The 23,582-nt window shown below is 45.0% G+C and overlaps 3 protein-coding genes across 4 annotated transcripts in view; 2 read left to right on the forward strand and 1 right to left on the reverse strand.

Moving 5' to 3' along the window:
* Positions 1-4,013: 4,013 nt before the first annotated feature.
* On the reverse strand, positions 4,014-8,794 carry LOC120730657 (GTPase IMAP family member 7-like). Its single transcript, XM_040027106.1, has 3 exons — positions 8,595-8,794; positions 5,178-5,258; positions 4,014-5,090 (listed from the first exon to the last, which is right to left on the reverse strand). The coding sequence occupies exons 1-3, from the start codon at positions 8,611-8,613 to the stop codon at positions 4,249-4,251; spliced, it is 942 nt and encodes a 313-aa protein (XP_039883040.1). The 5' UTR covers positions 8,614-8,794; the 3' UTR covers positions 4,014-4,248.
* Positions 8,795-9,822: 1,028 nt separating this feature from the next.
* LOC120730659 (GTPase IMAP family member 7-like) lies at positions 9,823-12,770 on the forward strand. 2 transcript variants are annotated; one of them, XM_040027108.1, is made up of 2 exons: positions 9,823-9,985; positions 10,688-12,770. In XM_040027108.1, the coding sequence occupies exons 1-2, from the start codon at positions 9,967-9,969 to the stop codon at positions 11,515-11,517; spliced, it is 849 nt and encodes a 282-aa protein (XP_039883042.1). In that variant the 5' UTR covers positions 9,823-9,966; the 3' UTR covers positions 11,518-12,770. The 2 variants fall into 2 exon arrangements, with proteins under 2 accessions (XP_039883042.1, XP_039883043.1); XM_040027109.1 differs by having other exon boundaries at positions 10,691-12,770.
* Positions 12,771-18,156: 5,386 nt separating this feature from the next.
* Positions 18,157-23,582, forward strand: part of LOC120730689 (dachshund homolog 2-like) — a 34,895-nt gene continuing 29,469 nt past the window's right edge. Inside the window, exon 1 of the mRNA XM_040027151.1 lies at positions 18,157-18,572. Coding sequence (XP_039883085.1) covers positions 18,157-18,572 — 416 coding nt within the window. The remainder of the gene's footprint in view (positions 18,573-23,582) is intronic.

Raw genomic sequence — 23,582 nt, forward strand, 5'->3', positions numbered from 1 at the left:
ACCAGTTGATCAAATCCATAATTCCTCTTTTAGGTTTTAGAGAACAGACTGTGAGAGAGTGTTCCAGGGAAAAGTAATACAAAAAACATGAGTCTAGACAAGGACATAAGCAGGGAAGCTAAGGGAGAGGAGGAGGAGAAAAGTGCGACCGCCTTCATCAAGAGCAAGAGCAGAAAAACCGCACAAAGAACAGGATGACTGCTACCAAGCTCAAACATATTCAGTTCCAAACTGGAGAAAGTGACAGGTGACAGTTAGCGACAGTGAAAAGTATTTTTGTAAACTGTGGCCACTCCTCCACCTCGGCCCGTAGTCCTCGGTGAGTTAAAATACGAACAGTTTGACGGTAATAGTTCTGAGTTTGCGCTTAACTCACCGTCACTTAGCCAGGTTTCTGTCACACAGAGGAAATCCAGATTATGAGAAGTGAAGAAATCCTTCAATATGAACGTTTTATTTGCCAACGACTTAGCGTTAACCAGAGCAATCCTGGTAGGGTCCATCAGACTGGTGACAGCCATCCAGGGAACCTGTTTCAATGGCCCGATTCGCTCCACCGCAACGAAGATGAGGTAAGAGAAGGCGGGGACGCTGGATCTCCTCAGCCGAGCCGACAGCAGGTACCAGCCAGGTGGCAATAGGTTCCAGGAAGCGACGAGAGACGAAACGCCGGTGCAAAGGTCGGATTTCTGCCAGAGTGCATTGGGAAACTGTTCTGTCTCTGCCAGATGAAAGAGCTAAATATAATTTCAATTTCACTCACAGCCCGGTGCGTTTTCTCCGACATTTAAAGCGCTTCTTCTTATGAGATGGGGTAGGGCTGTAATCCACGTGATCCAGTACCCCATATAGTAGTGGAGGTGGAAAAAAGTCCTGTCCATCAACGCTAGTCCTTTCAAATTCTCTGTGGCAAGTTGAATATCTATCAGAGTTTCACGATCGTAGGTCAGTAGAGAGTCAGCGTGGTTCAATAAAAGGGACAAAAACAATAAAAACACGCAGACCAAAAGTGGATCCGACAGCCGTGGACGGCGAGCCGTGCACACCGGTGCCATTTACACTAGCCTAGGCTCAAGTCACAAACAAATATATTATGGTCGACAGTATCGAACGCTGCACTGAGGTCTAGCAGGACAAGCACAGAGATGAGTCCACTGTCAGAGGCCATAAGAAGATCATTTGTAACCTTCACTAAAGCTGTTTCTGTGCTGTGCTGAGCTCTGAAACCTGACTGAAACTCTTCAATAAACCATTCCTCTGCAGATGATCTGTTAGCTGTTTGACAACTACTCTTTCAAGGATGTTTGATATGAAAGGGAGGTTGGAGATTGGCCTATAATTAGCTAAGACTGCTGGGTCTAGAGATGCTTTTTGAGTAAAGGTTTAACTACAGCCAGCTTGTAAGCTTTGTAATCCTGAGCAGCACAAACATGGCCGGCACCAAAGCTCGTAAGTACATTTAAAACTTTTGATTTACTGTTTAGACCAACTTTCTATCATAAAATACAATCTAGATAAAAAGTAGAAAAACAAACAAACCAAGAGCTACATGTTAAACTGAACTGTGATTGGTTATTTCTGTGTCCTGTGTGACAGCACGGACACGCCGTCGGGGCTAAAAGCTGACAGCTCACTGACTCTGATGCTGCAGGTTTCATCAGTCTGACCAACATTCACTGAAGCAGCAGCAAAAGAGGATGATGATAAACATCGTCACTCTCACTCTGACTTTGGCTGTTTTGCTTCCACCACGATAAAATCCCACTTCCTGCACGGCTCTGTCTCTGTACTCACAGACCAGTTTACCATCAAATCTCTGTTTTCTGCATTATTCCCTGCTCATTATGCACCAGTCTGCTGTTGTGTTCGTGTTGATTCATGGTTTGCTTCAGTTTTTGTTCTACTGCAGAATATTTTAAGGTTATTTGCTATAAGAAGCCAGAACATCTGCTTCATGTGTGTCTGTTTGATCCTCAGTTACTTTGACACAAAGGCTTCTGCTGTGGCGCTCACACCTCTGATGAAGTCTCACAGTGTCAGCTTCGGTTTAATATATGGATATTAAATATGGATAAGTGCTGATAAATGAATAAATATTTCTGACCGCCTGAGTCTGAATTCAATCAAATTGAACGCAGAAGTCGACGTCGATAGCGAGCCCTACCACGCAGAGCTGGAAACAGATTTATTTTACACAGTCTGCAGGAAAACAAAGGCTTTGATTGTTCCTGCTGAGAAAACCTGTGGTTGGTGTCAGACCTGACAATATGAAGTTACAGGTGTTCATATTGAAAGGTCACAACCCAACAATGAGCAGCTGTTGGTGTTCTGACATGAAGAAACCACACACAGACAGTAAAGTACAAACTCTACTGTTTTTACTGATTGACGCTCACTGCGGTCCACAGCCTTTACCTGATGAGTGAAACTGAGCTCAGGTGAAATCTTTTGATCCTGTTCAGCCAGTTCGACTGTAGGTTCCTGTAAGCTAGGAGCAAGCTTCCTGCATTCCCTGGAGTTTTACAGGAAAGCAGAAAATACTCCAGATACCTCAGAAGCCACAGCTCTGCATTGATGTCGTTCTTCAGCTGAATACGTTTGAGGTTCTGTTTTGGTTCTCAGTGAGGAAGAGCGTTTAGAGGAGCCCTTTCAGATGCTTTCCTTTTTAACCGAAACACACTGTGGGTTTTTCCCACCTTGGTATTTATATGCCCCGCCCACAGTAGTCTTACCTGTGTCTTCTTCCACAAGTTGTCCCCACATGTCCAGTCAGTTCATCGCTCCCACACTTCTCTTTGTTTCCTCAAAGATCGAGTCGATTATTTAGTCTGTGCAGCGCTTCCGAAGGTCTCCTTTCGCGTTCCTCAGTAACGCCGCGGGACGTGACAAAACGTCGACATGTTACGCCTCGGGAGTGAGAACGGGCTGTCCACCAGCACCCAGTTGGCCAACAGGCATTTTTATGCCTGAAGCAACCCTTTACTTTGTGCTGGGACCAGTACCATGATCCCAGCACAAAGGGCCATAAACCAGCTAGTAATTATATTACAGTAACTGTTATACTACTGTAGTTGAATTACAAAGGTTATTCAGTTATCTGCATGCTAGACAGAGAGAAAAGGAAAAAATCAAAGGACAGGCATTGTTTTCCTTCTTGCACGCTCCGCTGATTGAGGAGGAATATGGTGGCACAGTACGATTCAGCCTTTCAGGACTGAACTTCAACAGGCTGACGAGCAGCCAGGCTGCAGCCTCCATTTCTACATGCTCATTATTTTACACCAGAATCACCGTGGCGACCACTTTAAAGTCTGTTTGGATTGGTGTTTATCTTTGCTTTGGGTTGATATGTAAAAGTTAAAAGTAACAATGTATGTGTGTCCTCATTAGGGTAGGGATTTGTGTTGGAGTGTGGCACTGGAGCCAGAGATGAGGCAAGTAACATACGGCAGTATTTTTAGGAAGAGTAGCAGCTAATGCATGTTACTTTACTTTTCTTTGTGTAACAATCTGAATACTGAACATCACTGATGAGGACCCAAGAAGATTTAAAAAATTAGAATATGGACTTAGAGGACTGATGATGCGTTTTTGAACGTTTCTCTCAAGTTAGCAAGAGCAAATAATTTGATCCAATTAGGAAGTGACCGCAACTAAGAAGTACATCAGGCAGTTTACAGCAAGACTACTGCATCCAATGTTTTGGTCTACGCTTGGTGTTTGGATGTAGTGCTCTGGTCACCATGGAAACTCATTCCATGAAGCTAATCTGAAGTTTGGAGGTCCGTCGTGATTGGCTCTGCAGAAAGCTGGTGACCTACGTTCACTCTGCGCCTCACCTGCCCCCGCTCGCTGATTTACGTGGCCAACCACTTCATGGCTGAGTTGCTGTCAGTCCCAATCACTTCCTCTTTGTTGTGATGACTTCAACAGGTGACTGTGAAATATTTATTTGTGAGGAAATTTCACAACTGGGCTTGTTGCACAGCTGACATCCTGCCACAGATCCACTCTGGATTTCACGGAGCTTTTTATTTACAAAGAAACATTTTATTTTTATTACACAGGAACAAAAATGTGTTGGATACTGATTCAGGGAGTCAGGTGCAGTTTGACAGCTGTCAAATTATCCATAATATAATTTTAATCCATAATATGACCGACTGATGGTTGTGAATGAAAATAACTTCTTACAGGTCAGATGATCAGTAACTAATGATGATGATAACATTAAAATTGCTTTTCATATCACAGTATGACACATTGTTTCTCTTTCGCTGCTGCAACAGCAGCTCCCACTGCCGCTCCCAGTGCTGCTCCCACTGGACCCAGCACACTTCCAGCACCCGCTCCGATACCCACACTCTTCAGGAACTTTTTCTTTTTCTCTTCCTGTCCTCCTGCACCTCCTGCTTCTTCTTCTTCCACCATCTCTGTATCTTCTCTCTGAATACGTTCAGTCTCTTCTCTGACGGCTCTCTCAGCCTCCTGCAGCATCTCATTGGTGTAACATTTTCCTCCGTTGCTCTGAACCATGGTGTTGATCTTCTCCAGCAGCTCCCTGACCTGAGAGACATCCTCACTTCTGTTCTTAAAAACATGATATCCTCCACCACACTGACTGATGAAGCCGTGCAGACGCTGATTTCCATTTATTAATGTGTCTATGTTAGCTTCATTGTCCACATCATCTCCATGTGTGAACAGCACCATAGTATAATCTGCTGCTTCTTTTCCAAATATCTCCTGAAGGATTTTCACTGTTTCTTGTTCTTCTTTGGTGAATCTGCCAATCTGGATGACGATCAGGAACACATGAGGACCAGGAGCAACAAAGGAGATGCATCTAACAAACTGTTCCTTCACCTCCAACTCAGACACGGTGATGTCAAACAGGCCCGGAGTATCGACGACAGCCAGCGTCTGTCCTTCCACCTCTCCTGTTTCCTTCTGACACTCTGACGTCACTGAAGCAAAAGAGGATGTAGATTTAAAGGCTTTTCTTCCCAAGATGGTGTTTCCTGATGCACTCTTCCCAACTCCCGTTCTCCCAACAAGCACCATCCTGAGGTGAAGGTCCTCTGCATGTGCTGTGGAAGTTAAAGAGATGGCTGTCATTATTAGTGGGAGTCCCTCAGTCATCATGTGGAACAGTAAAATATAAACATGAGACTGACCTTCTGCTTCCTCCTGTACATGGATGACATCACGCTGTGTGTCAGGAGTGAGCGAGGCATCAACGTGTTGATCAGCAGGATCTACAGCGAGGACATCAGCATGTCATTCAGAGTGGATAAGGCTGCGTCCACACGTACACGGGTATTTTTGAAAACTGAGATTTTCCATTTTCGTTTTAAAAAATAATCCCGTCCACACGTAAAGGCAGAAATGAAGGAAAACGCTGCTAGGAACATGCCAAAGCAGCAGGTGGCGCTAGATTCCTAACCGTGTAGAAATGTTGGCCAATCAGAAGTCTAGAAGCCTCGATGGGAAAAAGTAAACAAAGCTGGGGCATAGAAGCAGAACCGAGTCGTATGTGTGGAGGGACAGTAACTGTGTGTATATGTGAGCATTTAAACACTGCAGAGAGTAGAATTAACAGTAACAGTATTGTAGAAATTCATTTCACCGAAACAATAACGTCAAAAAATGCGCACACCTTTGACGCTGCCTTTTCTCCGTTTTTCTCGTCACCACGTAAACGCAAAAACTGAGTTTTCAAAAATATCCACCCTGGCCGGAGTTTTTAAAAATCTCCGTTTTCAGTGACCAAAAACGCCGTTTACGTGTGGACGAAAGGTGCAAACGCATAGAAAAATCTGCGTTTTCAAAAATACCCGGGTACGTGTGGACGTAGCCTCAGTGTGTCTGAGTGTTCTCAAAGAGAGGGACGGTGATCCGGACTGAGGCGTGGAGTCAGACCGTAGAATAAGAGATACCTGAGCATCCACAGGCCAACATGAAGAAGCTGCAAGAAGGTCCCCCGCACGTATCTATAGAGGCAGGAGTTCATGCTTCACCACTTCATGAACTTTGGTGACATGAACTGAGGTTAAATGTACAGTTTGATTGTGGAACTGTTGTGTTTCGTTCCCACACAGTGGTGTCTCTGAGCCATGTCAGGCTGAGGGGTAAATCCCCAAAACAGTTGCTTTTTACTGTAAAGCAATAAAGGTGTTTAGACACACAGTGAGTGAAGAAGAAACACCCAGTGCATCATGGGAATCCCCAGCAGCCTACGTCTATTGCAGCATAACTAAGGGAGGATTCAGGGTCACCTGGTCCAGCCCTAACTATATGCTTTAGCAAAAAGGAAAGTTTGAAGCCTAATCTTGAAAGTAGAGATAGTGTCTGTCTCCTGAATCCAAACTGGAAGCTGGTTCCACAGAAGAGGGGCCTGAAAACTGAAGGCTCTGCCTCCCATTCTACTTTTAAATACTCTAGGAACAACAAGTAGGCCTGCAGAGCGAGAGCGAAGTGCTCTAATAGGGTGATATGGTACTACAAGGTCATTAAGATAAGATGGGGCCTGATTATTTAAGACCTTGTATGTGAGGAGCAGGATTTTGAATTGATCAATTATTAAGTCATGTACTAACAGAGACTTGGAGGAGAGAGACCTAATATTTAATAATCCACATTTCACTGTTTTACTCTTTGGATACTGTATTGTTCTTTCTTTGTGATTGTTTATGTTTAAGTTGTTTTTTGCTGGTTTTTAGTTTGTTTTTGTCTGTTTGGGAGCTGACACAGTCTCTATGGAGATGGGGGTTTTTTTGGGGGGGGGGGGGGTAGCAGGAGGAGAGAAGCTGCAGAGAGGCATGTAAGACTGCAACTCTGCTTCCTGGTCCCAACTCTGGATAGTCATATTTTGGGGGGTTTAATAAATTTGTCCATATTTCTAGAAATGAGAGCTGCTCCATCCAAAGTGGGATGGATGCCGTCTCTCCTAACAAGACCAGGTTTCCTCCGTCATCGTTAAGCTGAGGACGTATTTATATAATTTCACCTAAACCTGCAAACATTATTCTGTGGTTATATATAAACCTATCCGGTTGTTCAGTCTGACGTCACTAGCCGTGTCTGGGCCTAAACTCCGCTGCAGGTCCATATATCAAACGATCACTATGGCATTACTGAGAGTTGAAAAACTGTCTAAAGTCTTTCATCTTTAATAAAATGATCAGCGTTCTGCTCTACCAGGTGTAACAGTTGAGTTTAACATCCAGGCATCCATGAAAACGGAATTTATGACATTTAACGGAGTTAGAAGTTAGCAGGAAGTTAGCTCGCTAGCTTCTATCTAAATACAATATAGCATGTCCTGACTGCGGGGTTTTGGAAACAAATTAAAACGTACAGCTCTGTTATCACTTCCAGCATAAATGAAGACAGAAAACTAAACAGCAGTGACGTTTGTAGGGTTACTGAAGTTGGGCTAGCTGGTATATAATGATGTGCTACGTGACCGCTAGCGACACAGCTATGTTAGCATAATATAAACAAGCTAACTTTTTTTCCACTCGATAAAAGTTAACGTGAGTGTTCTCGGTGGTCAGAAACAAATGTAATCGCATGGCAGGATGCTGTAAAAGGACCAAACTTCAGCCAGGAAAACAACTGAGATAATCCATCCACAATACGAGGTTAGTCATTCATATACTGCTGCATGGGCTGGGCTGTAGTTACATCCTAAGGTTTTAAAAACTGAGCTTAAATAAATGATTAGCGGTAATAAAAGCCGAGGGAGGTCAACAGTGATCACTGACTGTTTTAGGAGCTTTTTGAGATTAAATAGAAGAAAATACAAAACATTAAACATGTTAACAACACAAAAGCCATATTAAACACAGACTACTTTAGACCCGGAAGTAGGATTCGTCACGTCATCACTGAACAACCGGATAGAAGTTAATGAGGGTGTATATATACTGAGATGAGTGCAACAGGTGTGGAAGAAAGCACAGGTAACATTACTGAGGGCAGAGAAAACTTGACTGAAATCAAACTGGAAATCAGCTGAACTAAAACATCACATCGATCCAAACTATCACTGTCATAAAAAAAAGAACCACAATTAGCTCGACACTGAGAAGTTACAGTCAAACTGGCAGAACAGCATTACTCTGATCATCTACAGGAAATCATTTAGAGTCAGTTTCTGTCGAGTCGGTGCTGCAGACACCTCTGAGCTTTCACTCCACTTTGTGGACACAGTTCACAGTCACCGTCTGTGGGAGCTCCGTCTGTCGATCTAGTGTATACACTCAGGGATGAAGCTTGAGTTATTGATTTGTCTCTTTAGTCTCTCGCGGTTTATTAAGAAGACAAATGACAGGCTGTGGTTGGTGTGCCTGTGTAACACAGACCTGTTCTCACCACTGCATGAACCACAAAGAACTCAGGTGTTGGTGTTTGAAACAAATAAAACAAAACATTAAAAAGCAACAGAGATTAAAGAGAGACTCGGGTCACAGGAATAACTCATCACAGCTCAGGTAAACAGGCAGCTCTGCAGTTTCTCAGTTTCTGACTTTTATTATAAAAAGTTTGTCTGAACAGTAAATCAGAATAAAACTTGTAGATGTACTTACGAGGTAGTGAGCCGGCCATGTTGGTGCTGCTCAGGGTTAAAGCTGTGTCACAGTCACATGCCTGCTGCCGAAATGTTTTGCATGAGCTGGTTGTTGTACCGTGACGATTGTCCCTCCCTTTAAATGCAAGGTGCCAGACCTGTCCTACACACAGGAACAACACTCGGGCTGTGGCACCAAACACGGGGAAACAGCCATCAGTGGCTCTTTATGGGAATTATGAGAATAAATATATGTACAAATATAAGAATGTATGTGCGTCACTATATATATACTATATATGTCATGGCGTGCGCTGGCAGACCGTGGGGAGGTGGGGAAACAGGACCCAAACTCTTCAGTGCAGACAGTGTTTATTTACAAGGTGGTGAAGCGAGCAACAATAAATCCCCCTGTGTCCCAGACTGCCGTTCCCGTCTTCATCCAGTGTCAGTGCTCTGTGTCTCCACTCCTTAGTGTGGTCCGTGGTTGCTGCCCTCTCGTCCCGCAGTTCTCCTGGGAAAGTAACAGAAGCAGCCGTAAATACACCACTCAGTAACAAAACTTTGATTCACTGACTTCTAACTGGGAAACTAACGGAAATCTCACGAATCGATCCAGCGTCGGAGAGAGCTGCACCACACTCCTAAGTAGCTCCTCCGACGAGGCTTGATCAGCTGCAGGTGTGTGCATCTTCCTCAGGTGTAGCCAGCCACCTGGCAGACCCACCAGGCCTGATGGTGCCTGTAAACCATCCTACCAGAAACACCCAGACCCATACATGGACCCATACACATACCTGCAAGCAGGGAAACCAGGGACAGCCACACAATACATCAAATGTACATATAACAAGTAATATAAATCCAAAGCTGCTTATGGGCCCTGGGTCCCTCAGACCCCGGTCTCTGACAATATAAGACAGATGAGTCAATACTTCTGCCAACAGTGTATTTTGAGGTTAAAATGTTGCCTCTCTATAAGTTAACAGAGTAAACAAACTTGAGGGGTCGATGGTACTGACTGACGTTGCATGGAATGATCCAGTTATCAATCATGATGATTGATAACAAGACTAAAAGTTTTTGGTTGATGGCAGTTCGGCTAAAATTTCCCCTAAAAGGAAACATTTGTGAGCCAGTTTCCAACCATGTGGCCTCCTCCCACGACTACAGGTTTATTTATGTGACCGAGCGTGGAGTGGTATACAAACCCACTGAGGAATCTGCCCTGTAGTCACTTTAACAAGTCATTAAGTGCTGATGTGACAGCTGGAGTGTTGTTCCTGTATGTGATATGGTGGCATTAAAGGGAGGGCCAATCTTCATGAACGCACAGAGCTGATGTCAATACGGTAGCTGTGACAGCTTTCACAATCCTGAGCAGCACCAGCATGGCCGGCTCAAAAGCTCGTAAGTACATCTACAAGTTTTATTCTGATTTACTGTTCAGACAAACGTTTTATAATAAAAGTCAGAAACTGCAGAGCTGCCTGTTTACCTGAGCTGTCAGTCTTTATTTCTGTGCCCTGTGTCTATATCTTATTTATCTGTTACTTTTTTAAATTTATGTTTATTTGTTTGAAACAACAAATCCTGAAACATGTGGTTCATGCAGTGGTAAGAACAGATTTGTTTTATGAACGTTTACAGCCAACAGCCACCAGAGCCTGCCAATCCACCCAGTCTTCACTTTGAATGGCATAGATGGATGGATGGATGGATGGATGGATAGATAGATAGATAGATAGATAGACCTTATCAGTAAAACTGATTTCGGGGGATTTCGATGTGCGGAGTAATCCTGTTCTGCCAGTTTGGTTGCTGGTTCTCGTAAACTTCAGGGAATTTATGGTCAGCATTCTCGGCTTTGTTTTGATTGATGTGTGATTGTTTTGGATTGTTCAGATGTGTAGTCATGAGTCATTTCCTGTTTTATTTCAGTAATCAGTCCTTATGTAATGCTGTAAGTTTTACTTCTCCCATTCCTGGGTTTTCCTTCCTTGGTACTTCATCATCACCTATCCCTGATTCTGTATATGTAACTGTCCTAGTGTGACGAGCTGGTTGAGGGAGTCCCACTAATAACAGCAGTAATCTGTTTATCTTCTTCAGCAGTTGAACATGTTCCACACCTGAGGATGGTGCTTGTTGGGAGAACAGGAGTTGGGAAGAGTGCATCAGGAAACACCATCTTAGGAAGAAAAGCTTTTGAATCTAAAGCTGCCTTTTCTTCAGTGACAGCAGGGTGTCAGAAAATCACAGATCAGGTAGACTGTCAGATCCTGGATGTTGTTGATACTCCAGGACTGTTTGACACTGATAGACCTGAAGACGAGCTGAAGAGAGAGGTTGCCAGATGCATCTCCTTTGCTGCTCCTGGTCCTCATGTGTTCCTGATCGTGATCCAGATTAGCAGATTCACCAAAGAAGAACAACAAACAGTGAAAATCCTGCAGAAGATCTTTGGAGAAGAAGCAGCAGGTTATACTATGGTGCTGTTCACACATGGAGATGATGTGGACAATGAAGCTAACATAGGCACATTGATAAATAGAAGTCCGTCTCTGAGTGGCTTCATCCAACAGTGTGGAGGAAGATATCATGTTTTTAACAACAAAATCAAAGATCCCTCTCAGGTCAAAGAGCTGCTGGAGAAGATCAACACCATGGTTCAGAGAAACGGAGGAAGATATTACACCAACGAGATGCTGCAGGAGGCTGAGAGAGCCGTCAGAGAAGAGCAGGAGCGACTTCTGAGAGAAAATATATCGATGGAAGAGCAGGACGCAAGAAGGCGTGCAGAGAAAAAGAACAAGTTCCTGAAGGCGGTGGGGATCGGGGCGGGAGTGGGAAGTGTGTTTGGTCCACTGGGAGCAGCTCTGGGAGCGGCAGTGGGAGCTACAGCTGTAGCCGTGAAAGACAAAGAGTGTGTTACTCAGTGAATTTGATCCTTTTTTCATCATCTTTGTGCTGGATGGACTTTACTACGAGGTTACCCACTGTGGGTTTGGAGATGATGGCATACTCACGTCCCTTTATAAGAACCTTGAACTTAAACAAGTCCAGATGCTTTTCTTTCCAAGCTCCTTAGACGACCCCGACCTGGACCACCGAGAACCTTCACAGACCATCATGTTTACATTTCCATGGTCTGGTTTTAGTGAAGGACACAAACCTTCATGAACACACGGTGTCTCACTTTGTTCATTTCTTACTGTCAAAAACATGAAATTAGAAAAAAAATGGTTTATTTTGTTAACTACACTGGTCGACATCAAAGCCTGCCTGAGAGATAAAAGCCAAATATGGATGTGACTGGTTACTGTTTCCAAGATGTTTGATTTTAATCTTTAACTTTTCATCGGTTTACTTTGCTTCATATAATGTTTGACTTCAATTCAAACCTCAGAAAAAGCAACATTACATTAAAAATATTACTATGAAACATTAGTTCACACTAAAAAACAAATAAATTAAAAAAATGTAATCTAGTTACCTCCCAGCCTGCAGGTCAACATGTGTGTAGCTGAGATATATACAGCTATATATATCTATATATCTATACAGTCTGCAAATATAATAAATCATTACTGTAGTAACCTTTGTTACAAAAACTAATGACATCGCTCTAACATTTACACAACACTGCCCTCATCAGGTCAGACTGGGAATGACAACCAACCAGTAAACTCATCAAAGACTTGACCTAACACTGAGGTGTAGTTTACTGTATGTAGTTTACTGTCTGTAATTCACGTTTACCCTTTTGTGTTGATTCATTCAGGCCTGAATACAAATGCGCAGTAATCTGATTACCTCAGTCTGTCACTGCCAGAGCTGTGTGTGTGTGTGTGTGTGTGTGTGTGTGTGTGCGCAGCGTTTGTTTTGAAGCGTGTTGAAAGAAGAACAAAGCGTCCCTCTGTTGAATCTTTCCCGGCGTCTCTTCTGTTCCTCACATTAATCCTTTTGTAGCTTGTTAGCGAGAAGTGTTAACGAGAGCTGTGTGCTGATTGGACGGCTGTGATTAGCTGCCAAAGTGTTTAAAACGCTGAAAGAAACGTCGACAGGGAAACAACCTTGAACATTAGAAATGGTTTAGCGGAGTTTGGTCCAGACTGTTCTGAGAGGAAACAGGAAACATGAGGACACGATGACGGTCTGAGAGGCCTTCAGGGAGGAGGCAGCTGATGGAGGTGGCGACAGGTAAGACTGATCAGTCAGCTGACGGGTTGTTTAGGTGTGGAGGTGGTGGAGGTGTGGTTTTACTCTGTCACACGACTGTTTTTATCACGATATCTCAACCGAACGATGGATCTGACAGCTGCTGACTGATGGTCGCCATGCCAACACCTCTGAATCCAAGTGCAGCCATGTTTGAGGGGGAGGTCATGTGACCCTGCGGTAGAGCGGGACAAAAACAGGAAACATTTCTATTAAATGTCAGCTCTTCACTTTAACTCTGCACAGATCTACAAACCTCTGCAACAAATACCACGAACAGCAAAATCAGTTTTAAAGCTGGAAGATCCAAATCTAACCTGAAAACAAAGCTCTTCATGCTGTTTGTAGGTCAAACCCTTTCTTTGAAAAGTAAGCTGTCAGGTAGGTGGTACGTTTCATCTTTCTACGTCTCCAGAAAGAATGTGACAACCAATCACAGCAGGCTGTCCCTGCCGCTGATCCAGTCTAGCATCAGTCACACAGAGCGAAGAGTAAAAAGTGTTTCATGCGTTTCAGATTCTTTGAGAGGTTTAAAATTGTCTTCAGACGATCGCCGACGAGCGGACAGCTTCGGTCAGAGCTGCAGGAAGCAGCCTGCTGGCATCACGCCGGCGCTCACAGAGTTAAAAACACTGACTGGGATCAGCGTGTGGCCGATGCAAAGATCAGACAGGTGCGATGCATCAGGTGTTCCCTGCTGACATTTAATCTCCTCTGAAAGGTTAATCTGAGGCTTTTAATTTGGCGCAGGGCTTTTAATGTGAAAATCATCAGACAGATGGAGCTCCGTCAGGCTGCTGATTAAAACAACAGCAGTTTATTATCAGCGACTCATTAGAAACAGGAAATGATTATCAGAAACACACCGATCAATAAGTCTGACCTCAGGTATGAATAAACAACCAGAGCTGAAGTTTGGATTTATTAACAATAATCAGAAAACAAGAGAGAAAAAAAATAAAGAAACAAAAGGACAGTAAAACAAATAAATCTATCCAAACAATAAAATAATAAATACAAATTTATTTTAAAAACATTTCACAGGAAAATGAACAAATAATAATAAAAAAACCCAAACAAACAAAAAAAACAAAAAAAAAAAAAAACACAGGCTTCAGGCTATGGCGTCTGTCTGAACGGCAGTAAAGCCTTGAGCTCGACACACAACAGCTAAAGACACTTTCTGTTCGTACTCGCCCCAAAACAAGCTACTGCTCCAACCCAGCCAATCAGGATGCAGATTACAGAACACCGATCTAAACTGAAAACAACGAAAAGATGGACCAGACACTGAGAAGATGGAAGAAGCTAGCGCCCCGCGGACCGAGACGAATGTTCTGGCTGAACACTTCAACTGTGAGACGTTACAACATCCACCTTAGAAATAAAGGACAGAACTGGAGCGTTTCAGAGAGGCTCGCCTCAGCAGCCCCATCGAGTGGGCACATAGGCTGCACGGCCAAAACATCCCAAACGGCCCAACCCGAGCGATCATCAGGACGAGGCGAGGTGACGAGAGCGGCCGCGAAGCACAACAGACGCCATGTGATGGTTTTCTCTGCGCTGACGAGAGAAACCGGGTGAAACAGCAGCTCCTGTGGACTGATCTCCCATCACGGCAGCCGGCACCTCCTCCACTCCATCAGAGGTGGAAGAATTCATACGAAAGACCCGGAAACAAAATGATGGATAAATTCATGTCCACTCTGGAAGTGATGAACAACCTCAGCTCAGAGAAAATAACACGCTGTAGTCGTAGCTGTGCAGGCATGACGCAGGCATGACGCAGGCATGACGCAGGCATGACGCAGGCATGACGCAGGCATGACGCAGGCATGACGCAGGCATGACGCAGGCATGACGCAGGCAGCCTTAGACATGTAATATTTAATTCCTGTAAATGTTATTTGGCTTCTCAGTTAATATGGTCGCAGTGAGTTTAAAGCTTTGAATTAACAACAGAATGTTTTTTCTGCTCCTATACGATCAGTAGCCAAACAAGTTTCAGTGACAACAGGAGGGAATCTGTGACATTTCCACAGGTCAGGTCCTGGGTTGTGCTTTATAAGAGTTGAGTGTTTTAAATAGTCATTTTCGTTCCTACAGCTGAGACGAATGCAGTCAGTTTGTTTAAAGGGCACAAACTGAATGAAACGGATCTCCTGGAGTGTGAGAGGCCTTAGGAAATGTACTAGACTATAGAGAGTAATGAATAGACTCAAACAATGTCACCCAAAGGACGTCTTCATTCAAGACACACCCGTGTGGGAGTGAAATCGCTCGGAGAAGGACGAGGTTCAGGCTTTTTCTACCCACCTCTCATCACATGCTGATGGAGATGGGGACATAAATCATGACCCATCTTAGACCCACAGGGAGCTTCATCATCATACAGCGCTCAGTGATGAACAAAGACTTCATTATGGTTCATTTATACGGCCCAACACAGGTGACCTCAGCTTTTATATGTTCCTCTATACTGCAGCTCTAACTGTACCTTAGATCCTGGGCTTGACAGATCATCAGGTTCAGACTCTGAGATGCAGAGTTATACAACATTTCATGTCCGAACTGAACCTAAAATGTAAGGAGACGAGAAATCCCAACACAGAGAGCACAGTCCTGTCGCTCAGCCACAGTCGCATAGATTGTTTCCTTATTTCAAACTCTCAACTCATCGATCTTTAGCATTCAGCCATCACTGCTGGGTACATAACCCAAATTCACTGATGACGGTTTCTACTTCATTAAATCTGAAGCTACAGCCTCAGCCAGAGGGGGAGCCTTTGAGGCAATTATACATGGACAGATGATGGTTTACACAGAAAACAGATCAAATAAACATAAAACTGAGATGTTGGACTTGATGCTCAAATAACAGAAGTGGAACTAGAGATGAATTTGAATGACACTAAAGAAAAACAACAAAATCTATTAAAACTAAAAACATGATAAATTAAGTTCAGACAGCATCAGCCGAGCGTCGATCAGACCTGCGGCGATCAGGGAGCCAGAGCAGGAAAACTTTGGTGCATTAAAGTGAACGAGAGAGAAACAATAAATGAAATTAGAACTGCAGATGAAAACATCACAGATCCTCAGAGAACAAATGATCTCCTTATTACTCACAACTAAGAGGACGACCGAAGACCAGCTGGTGCCAGACCATAATAATGAGCTGGAGCTGGTGTTAACTGGGAGGAAGCCGAAGCAACAGCCTCTAATCGCCAACAATGAACAGCTGCCCGACGCGCCGCACAACGTAAAGACTCACAACCATACACAACGTAAGAATCGTTAGACTCTATCAACGTCACTTCACTTTGTCGAGAAGCTGGGACTGAATCAGACTCTCTGTCATCAATGACTGAACTTCCAAATGTAATGCACAAATTAAAAACAGGAAATATTTTACCTTGGTAAAGTATTTAAAGACACAGTGTTGCGCCCCCTGTAGGATAAGTTAGTGGAATGCTACACTTTAAAAGAGCTACCTCCGTCTATGCGTGATGATAATGGTACTGCCCAAACCTGGGAAACCACCTACGAAATGTGAATCCTACCAATCCCACTAATACAGATCCCAAGTTCACAGTACTGGCAAACCGACTTGAAGGGGAGCTTCATCTCTCTGCACAACGTAAACATGCAGACATGGCTCTGCTTCAGCTGGACGCAGAACAAGCCTTTGACAGGGTCGAGCAGAGCTAGCTTTATGAAGCACTTTCTCAGTTCAGCTTTGGCACTTATTTTACAACTTGGGTTAAACTAATGTAACATAAACTGAGAGCCTCAGTTATACCAACAACATCTACACCCTTCAATCTAAGCAGAAGTACACGTAAAGGTAAATGATGAAAGGTACATACGTGTGAGTGAGCTTTATTTTGTAAGGGGGTAAAAAATCCACAGAAACAAGGCAAGGAAAAAACCTAAACTGGACAAAAACTAACAAAACAAACCTGAAACCAAAACCAGAGCTGCAGGGAGACACGGAGGAAGCTACGCAGACAAACCAGCAACTAACAGAGGCAAACACAAGGCTTAAATACACAGAGGGATAACGAGGGAACGAAACACAGAAGGAGAACACAGCTGGGAGTGACTGACAAGATGAGAAAGGGGAAGCAAAACTCGATGCATTTACATAGGACACAGACTTTCAAAGTAAAACAGGAAACATAACAGACTTGACTAGGAGGGAAGAGCAACCATGGAACACAAACAGAAACCAAAAGATTAGAAAAGATAAACAATGACAAAGTCAAAGTTCAATAATTGTGCAAAGACTCAAAACACTGGGTCACTGATGCAGGACCAAACACTGTCCCAGCTCTCGCCTTTCTGGGACAATAAGGCCTGTGAAAGATTTGGGTTTTAAAATACAGTCTGCCACAGGTTTGTGCAAAGTTGCAGAACTATTTGAAACAGAAATTACATTAAACAAATTGGATTCTAATATTCAGACACGTGTGCTAAACACAGGGCCAAATGTTCAGACAGCCAAAGGTTTTGGAAAGTTCTCGATGTACTTGCAGACATTACCAGTGTGCAGCTGATTCGACGTCCTACACTCCCCCCTGTGAGATGTGATGATTCATGTACTGAGGTGTTTTTTTCTGTTCTCAAACTGATCTCCCTGTTGGAGCTCAGTCTTTGTTCTCCTTGTCTTTCCTCGTGTTGTGCATTTTCTGTGGTTTCGGTTCCGGGTCGCTGCTTGTTGGGCGACCGGCCAGTGCTACCTAGCCTGACCGGTCTCCCCAATGTGATGTTTGTGTTTTGTATGTATGGTCGGCAGGGCATCTATCTTAATTGCTCCTTGGGGATAAATAGAGTTTTTTTGACTTGACTAAACCACAGATGTCCAACTCCAGGCCTCGAGGGCCGGCGTCCTGCAGGTTTTACATGTTTCCTTGATCCAACACAGCTGGTTTAAATGGCTAAACGACCTCCTCAACATGTCTTGAAGTTCTCCAGAGGCCTGGTAATAAACTAATTATGTCGAATTATGTGTGTGTGTGTCTACATACATGTATTATTTTTGTGAGCTTTGTTTAAAACATCAATAAATGAATAAAAAAATAAAATAAATGTAAAAAATCGAAAACAAAGTGAACGATAAACCTCAGACTCACCTGTCAATCATTCACCTGTCAGAATCACAGCCCCGAAGCCCCGCCCCTGGGAGCGCTGTCCTCAGCCAACGGTAGTCTTGTCCGTCTGTGGCGCTCGCGTGTGATTGGCTGGATCCTGATTGGCTGTTGGCGGCAGAGAGGAGGGGTGAGAGCGGAGTGGAGTCAGCGTGAGCGGCTGCTCGTGGACAGACGCGCGCGGGCGGCGGATTAAACAAGGGTTCGGACATGGCGGGCTCCTCCATCCGGACCTCCAGCCCTCACACCGACTCTCTGCTCCACTCCGACCCGCCTCACAGTGCTTCTGTCCCGGCCGGCCCCTCGCGGCTGCCCGGCGGCAGTGTCGCGCACGCGGACTGCCGGATGGTGGACGTGCACGGCGTGCAGGTGGCGTCGTTCACGGTGGACGGTGCGGAGTTGGTGTGCCTGCCGCAGGTGTTCCAGCTGTTCCTGAAGCACCTGGTGGGGGGGCTGCACACCGTGTACACCAAGCTGAAGCGCCTGCGCATCAGCCCCGTGGTCTGCACCGTGGAGCAGGTGCGCGTGCTGCGCGGGCTCGGAGCCATCCAGCCCGGAGTGAACCGCTGCAAGCTCATCAGCAGACCCGACTTCGAGACGCTGTACCGGGACTGCACCTGCGCCAGGTGAGCCGGGCCGGAGGGAGGAGGGGATCAGCTGGAGTTTAGTTTACTTCATTGATTTGATTTGAGTTGTTTATTTGAGGTTTTCTGACACCGGAAACGATCAGCGCGTTTGATCAATAACTTTAAATAAAGTGAAAGCGTTTGAGCAGCTGAGCGCGTGATGAAATCAGCTGTCATTGATTGTTGATATTTTTCTGTTGTTTGTATTCTGTATACCACCTTTTTAAACGGTAACTGTAACGGAATACAGTTACTCATATGTTCTATTTTAAATACGCTGGTACATGTACTCTGTTACACCCAGCACTGTCAGAGCCAATCACAGTGATCGGGTCAATAATGATGATGACGATGATGTCATCAGCATGTGTGTGACATATGGACGAACATGCTACCAAAACAACTTGAAGCACGCACACACACACACACACACACACACACACACACACACACACCTTGGTCTTTCTGCTTGCATGAGGACCGTCATTACCATTAGGGCACGGTGGGGTCTTGTCACTCTGAGCCTTAAGGGGAAGGTGGCTGTCATCTATATCCTGTTATGATATTATCGGTCTGTGGTTGATATGATGATTCCTGCAGGTCCAAAGACATCACTGTGCCCTGTACTTTTTAATCTTTAACACCCTCCACTCAGTGAATCTTTGGTCGCTGCTGTTCGTCCTGCGGTAGAACAAAGACACAAATTGATATGTTAGGGGAGTGTGTCTGTTTTTGTTTGGCAGGCTCGAAAACATTTGTAAATTAAAATTAGGATTGCCGCTTATGAAGAGATCCACCAGCATGAGGGGACAGAGGCCCCCATGAAACAGAAATTAACTCAGTCCCCACAAGAACACAAAGACAAGTTCACAGAAACACAAATCTTCTGTGTGCCAGTGTCTGCGTCGCATCCAGGTGTATGTGTGTGTGTGTGCGTGTGTGTGTGTGTGCGTGTTTAATCACGTGAAGGTAGGTTTCTGAACGTGGATCAAAATGTTTTTTTAATTATTGGATTATGTAAATACTCCTCAACTAATTAAATTAACAAAGAGAAGCTCTGTGTGCATGTGAGTGTGCGTGCGCGCCACGTGCGCGTGTGTCTGTGCGTGCGCGCCGCGTGCATGCGCGCGCGCGTATGTGTGTCTGTGTGTGTGTCCGTGCGTGCATGTGTGTGTATGTGTGTGCGCGCGCCCTACATGTTGTATGGTGTTCATTGATGAGGATATTCATAGAAATACAGACTTTATCATCTGAGCAGCCGTTTCCTGACTGCAGTCATCACAGCTGGAACATCAGCCTGTAGCAGGACAGTGTTAATGTTTTTAGTCCTTTATTTATCCAGGTAAAAATCTCATTTTCAAGAGAGACCTGGCATCATGGCAACAAAAGTCAAAAATACATGTACCACATCAATGCATAACATCTAAAAAAAATACAATATCCCGCACAAACATGTGAAAAATATACAATAACAGATCAACTGAGTGCGACATTAAAAACAGTCACACTGAGTAAAACAGTGACATCACACATGCTCCATCAGTATGTATCATCACGTTGGACCTGCTTCACTCATAAATGTATGAGTTGAAACAGGAAACAAAGCGTTTTTTCACTTTACTGCTCGTGTTTGAAGCTTTAGCTGACATGCACTCAGTGGGCGCTCGCAGGTCAAGTTTTTTTTTTTTTCAAAATTATTACTCCTGTTAAAGTAGGTCAGCTGTTCAAGAGTCTGATAGTAGTGAGGAAGAAGGAGCTGTTGAGTCTGGATGCTCTGGATTTCTCACTTCTTCCTTTTTTTTCCTGTCCCGTTTGGATCTTTAACCATCAGAATTGTTGTCTGAAGACCAACAAAGATGCCCAACGGATTTACTTTACCAAGTGGATCATCATGGCCTTGCCATATTGGTCCATTTGATTGACCTTTATTATAATTATGTATTTATTTTATTTTCAGTTGTTACAGATGAGACAGACATGACTGGGGGATAGGACAGCGAGGGAGAAAGAAAGAAAGAAAGAAAAACAGAGGGGAGAAGAGGGAGAAGGAAAAAACAAACAAAAAACACCTGGATAACCTGTCGAGAGAAGAAAAAAAACAGAAGAGAAAACAAACAACAAAAAAGAGCAACATAACAAACACAACACCATCACAATACACTAGCTAACAGTAGATACTAAATATTAAATGTTATTGTGCAGCACGCAAGATCAACAGCGCACAATGTGCTTTGAGGTAGCAGCCAAGAAAGGTGTACATATAAATGGCCCACCCTGTAGTTTGTGTCTGTGAACACCCGTGTGTACACCTGTCTGCACACCTGTGTGGATCAGCACGCTTGTATTCAAAAGGTTTCTCCATGTAACGATCTGCTTGGGAGTGTGGGGAGCCATAGCCCCGCCCCCCCAGGGCATGAAGCAGGTATGGAGGTGATCCAGGCCCCAGAGTACGAGAGCCCAAGGAGGACCATCGAAGGGGCAACCGTGCCACCCTCCTGGGAAGACCTGAGGAGAGCCCCAGACGAGAGGCCACCCAGCAGCCACGGAGCAGAGGCCAGAGGGGGTTGCAGTGACGTGCCCACGGGCTCTGCTGGCAGCCATCTGTGCCAGAAAGGACCGAGCCCCAGGTCCAGAGGCCTGAGGGCACCCCAACCCCCAGAAAGAGCCCAGCCGGGCCACAGGCGCCAGGCCCCGCCAAGCAGCCACCAGGAGTGAACCAGTACATACATGAGCACCCAGCTCCGGACACCAAGAACCACCAACGCACCGACGTATGAGGGCACCAGCCACCGTCAGGGAGTGTGGTGAGGGGGAGACAGGCCTCCATACCTCGGAGAGCCTGAGATGTTCACAGAGAGGTGGCGTCTAAGACCCGACCTGACGTCTAGACACAGGCGAACAGGCGCACGCATTCCCACCCCCATACACATATAAACAAATACTCAGCACTCGCCCGACATGAAGACAGACACAAATAGACACTGTACACACAATCATACTCCCCAAACATACTCTTTATCCCAGGTCCAGGTACCGCCCCCTTATCGGGAAGTAGCAGGGAGGCCCCGCATCCCAGACCCCAATCTGACGGCCGACACCTCCTTCCAGCCCCCCCCCCCCAGCCCCGACGGTTAACAGAACAGGGGTGAGTGGATTTCACACTTCTGAACCTTCACCCCGAGGGCAGATGGTAGATACTCTGCAGAGAGGGCAGCGGGGTCCTGGTGATCTTCTCCACAGTTGTTATCACTCTCTGCAGGCGTTTGCGGTCCATAGCAGTAGTGCTGCCGTACCATGCAGCTGGTCAGTGTGCTCTCCACAGTGCAGCTGTACAACCTGCTGAGGATCTTGGCCGACATACCAAATTTCCTCAGCCTCCTCAGGAAATACAGCCGCTGCTGAGCCTTCTTGACCAGCTGTGTGGTGTTCAGTGTCCAGGTGAGATCCTCAGAGATGTAGACGCCCAGGTACCTAAAGCTGCTCACCCTCTCCACTTCAAGGCCCCGGATAAACAGCGGCTGGTGAGGCCTCCTCTTCTTCCTCGTGTCCACTATCATCTCCTTTATCTTTATCTCCTTTGTCCTCACACCATGACACCAGACCGGCCATCTCTCTCCTATAAGCCGCTTTGTCCCCTCCAGTGATGCGACCGATCGCTGGAGTGTCATCCGCGAACTTCAGTATGGTGTTGTCTTTGCTGGAGGCGACACAGTCGTGGGTGTACAGGGTGTAGCGGATGGGACTGAGGACGCAAGCCTGTGGGACGCCAGTGTTTGTAATAATGCTGGCTGAAGTCCTGTTGTCAATCCTGACGGACTGGAGCCTGCCAGTCAAAAAGTCCTGTAGCCAGTCACAGAGGGTGGGGTGCAGGCCGAGTGTAGACAGCTTGTGAGAAACATGTAACAAACATGCATCTGTGGGTTGAGCAGCAGAGTCGGGGCACATTGAGAAGACTCTTGCCTGGTGTTGTTTACTGGATGACTGAAGAAGCAACAGTTTGACTTAATGAGCAGGAACCTCAGCAGCATGTGGAAGAACCACAGCTGTCCTCTGTTGCACTACCCAAAGTCCTCTCCTTCGGGTGGCGCTGTCACTTGGTGTTCACGCTCTCTGCGGTAGAGCATCACTTCCTGTTCCTGTTCCACCACACAGTGGTGTTTTTGAGTAGCTTATCTGCTTAGCAATTTAATTAAAAACTTTTAGATAACTTCTGTTTTCATAGTATAATCTTCACGTGCTTCATCCGAAGCACACTCTCTGCCAAGCTCTTTAAGTTTGTGCAGCTTCCCCGCTTGAAAGGGATTGATGCATCTACCAGAGGTGTTTCACTGGATTTCACTCAATGACCAGGCGGATCTTTTGTTTTTCTTTTAATCTTCTTTTCGGCCGTAGTCAGCCATAGGTGAAAAACCTTTAAATACAAACCAAAAAACCAAAATACAAATTACGTTTGTTATCACACCTCTGTGAATATTAACCAAACCAAACCTTTTTTAACACATCAATAGCAGTGCATAAGCTTTGCAGCACAATATTTACTTGAGTATTTTTAAATGCTCAAATTATGTAATTCACTCTAACGATTGTACATACTGCTTTCTATAAAAGTGCAAAATCAAATGACCAATCTGCATTAGAACTTAAACAGTAAACAATAGTATTCATGACCAGCTTCTCTTGCACTTAACCATATGCAAGCATTAACAGTCTTCCATATGCAGACCGACGATAAACAATGGTGCCGCTCGTAAACAGGCGACCAACCCACGGCACAATGCTAATGCTATGTAAGCTAGCGGCAGCCGCGATTCTTTAGCAACCCGCTTCAATCAGTCTTTGAACTTAGCCAGAAACCATTTCCTTACCGGCTGCCTCCCTGGATTTATAGATACATCAGCTCCACACAATATCCCTGCCGGTGACAACTTATTGGTCTCAATATGCGTACTTGTGTGTACTTGCGTTCTCGTGTACTCATGATACGTCATCAGTCGGAGACCAAGTACTGTT

Source organism: Simochromis diagramma, unplaced genomic scaffold, assembly GCF_900408965.1.
Source record: "Simochromis diagramma unplaced genomic scaffold, fSimDia1.1 OVJJ01000773.1, whole genome shotgun sequence".
In the NCBI taxonomy this organism is placed as follows: domain Eukaryota; kingdom Metazoa; phylum Chordata; class Actinopteri; order Cichliformes; family Cichlidae; genus Simochromis; species Simochromis diagramma.

Coding starts and splice junctions, on each gene's coding strand:
- LOC120730657 (XM_040027106.1), bottom strand. Junction 5,091..5,177: donor TGTACAGGAGGAAGCAGAAG/GTCAGTCTCATG, acceptor TAACTTCCACAG/CACATGCAGAGGACCTTCAC.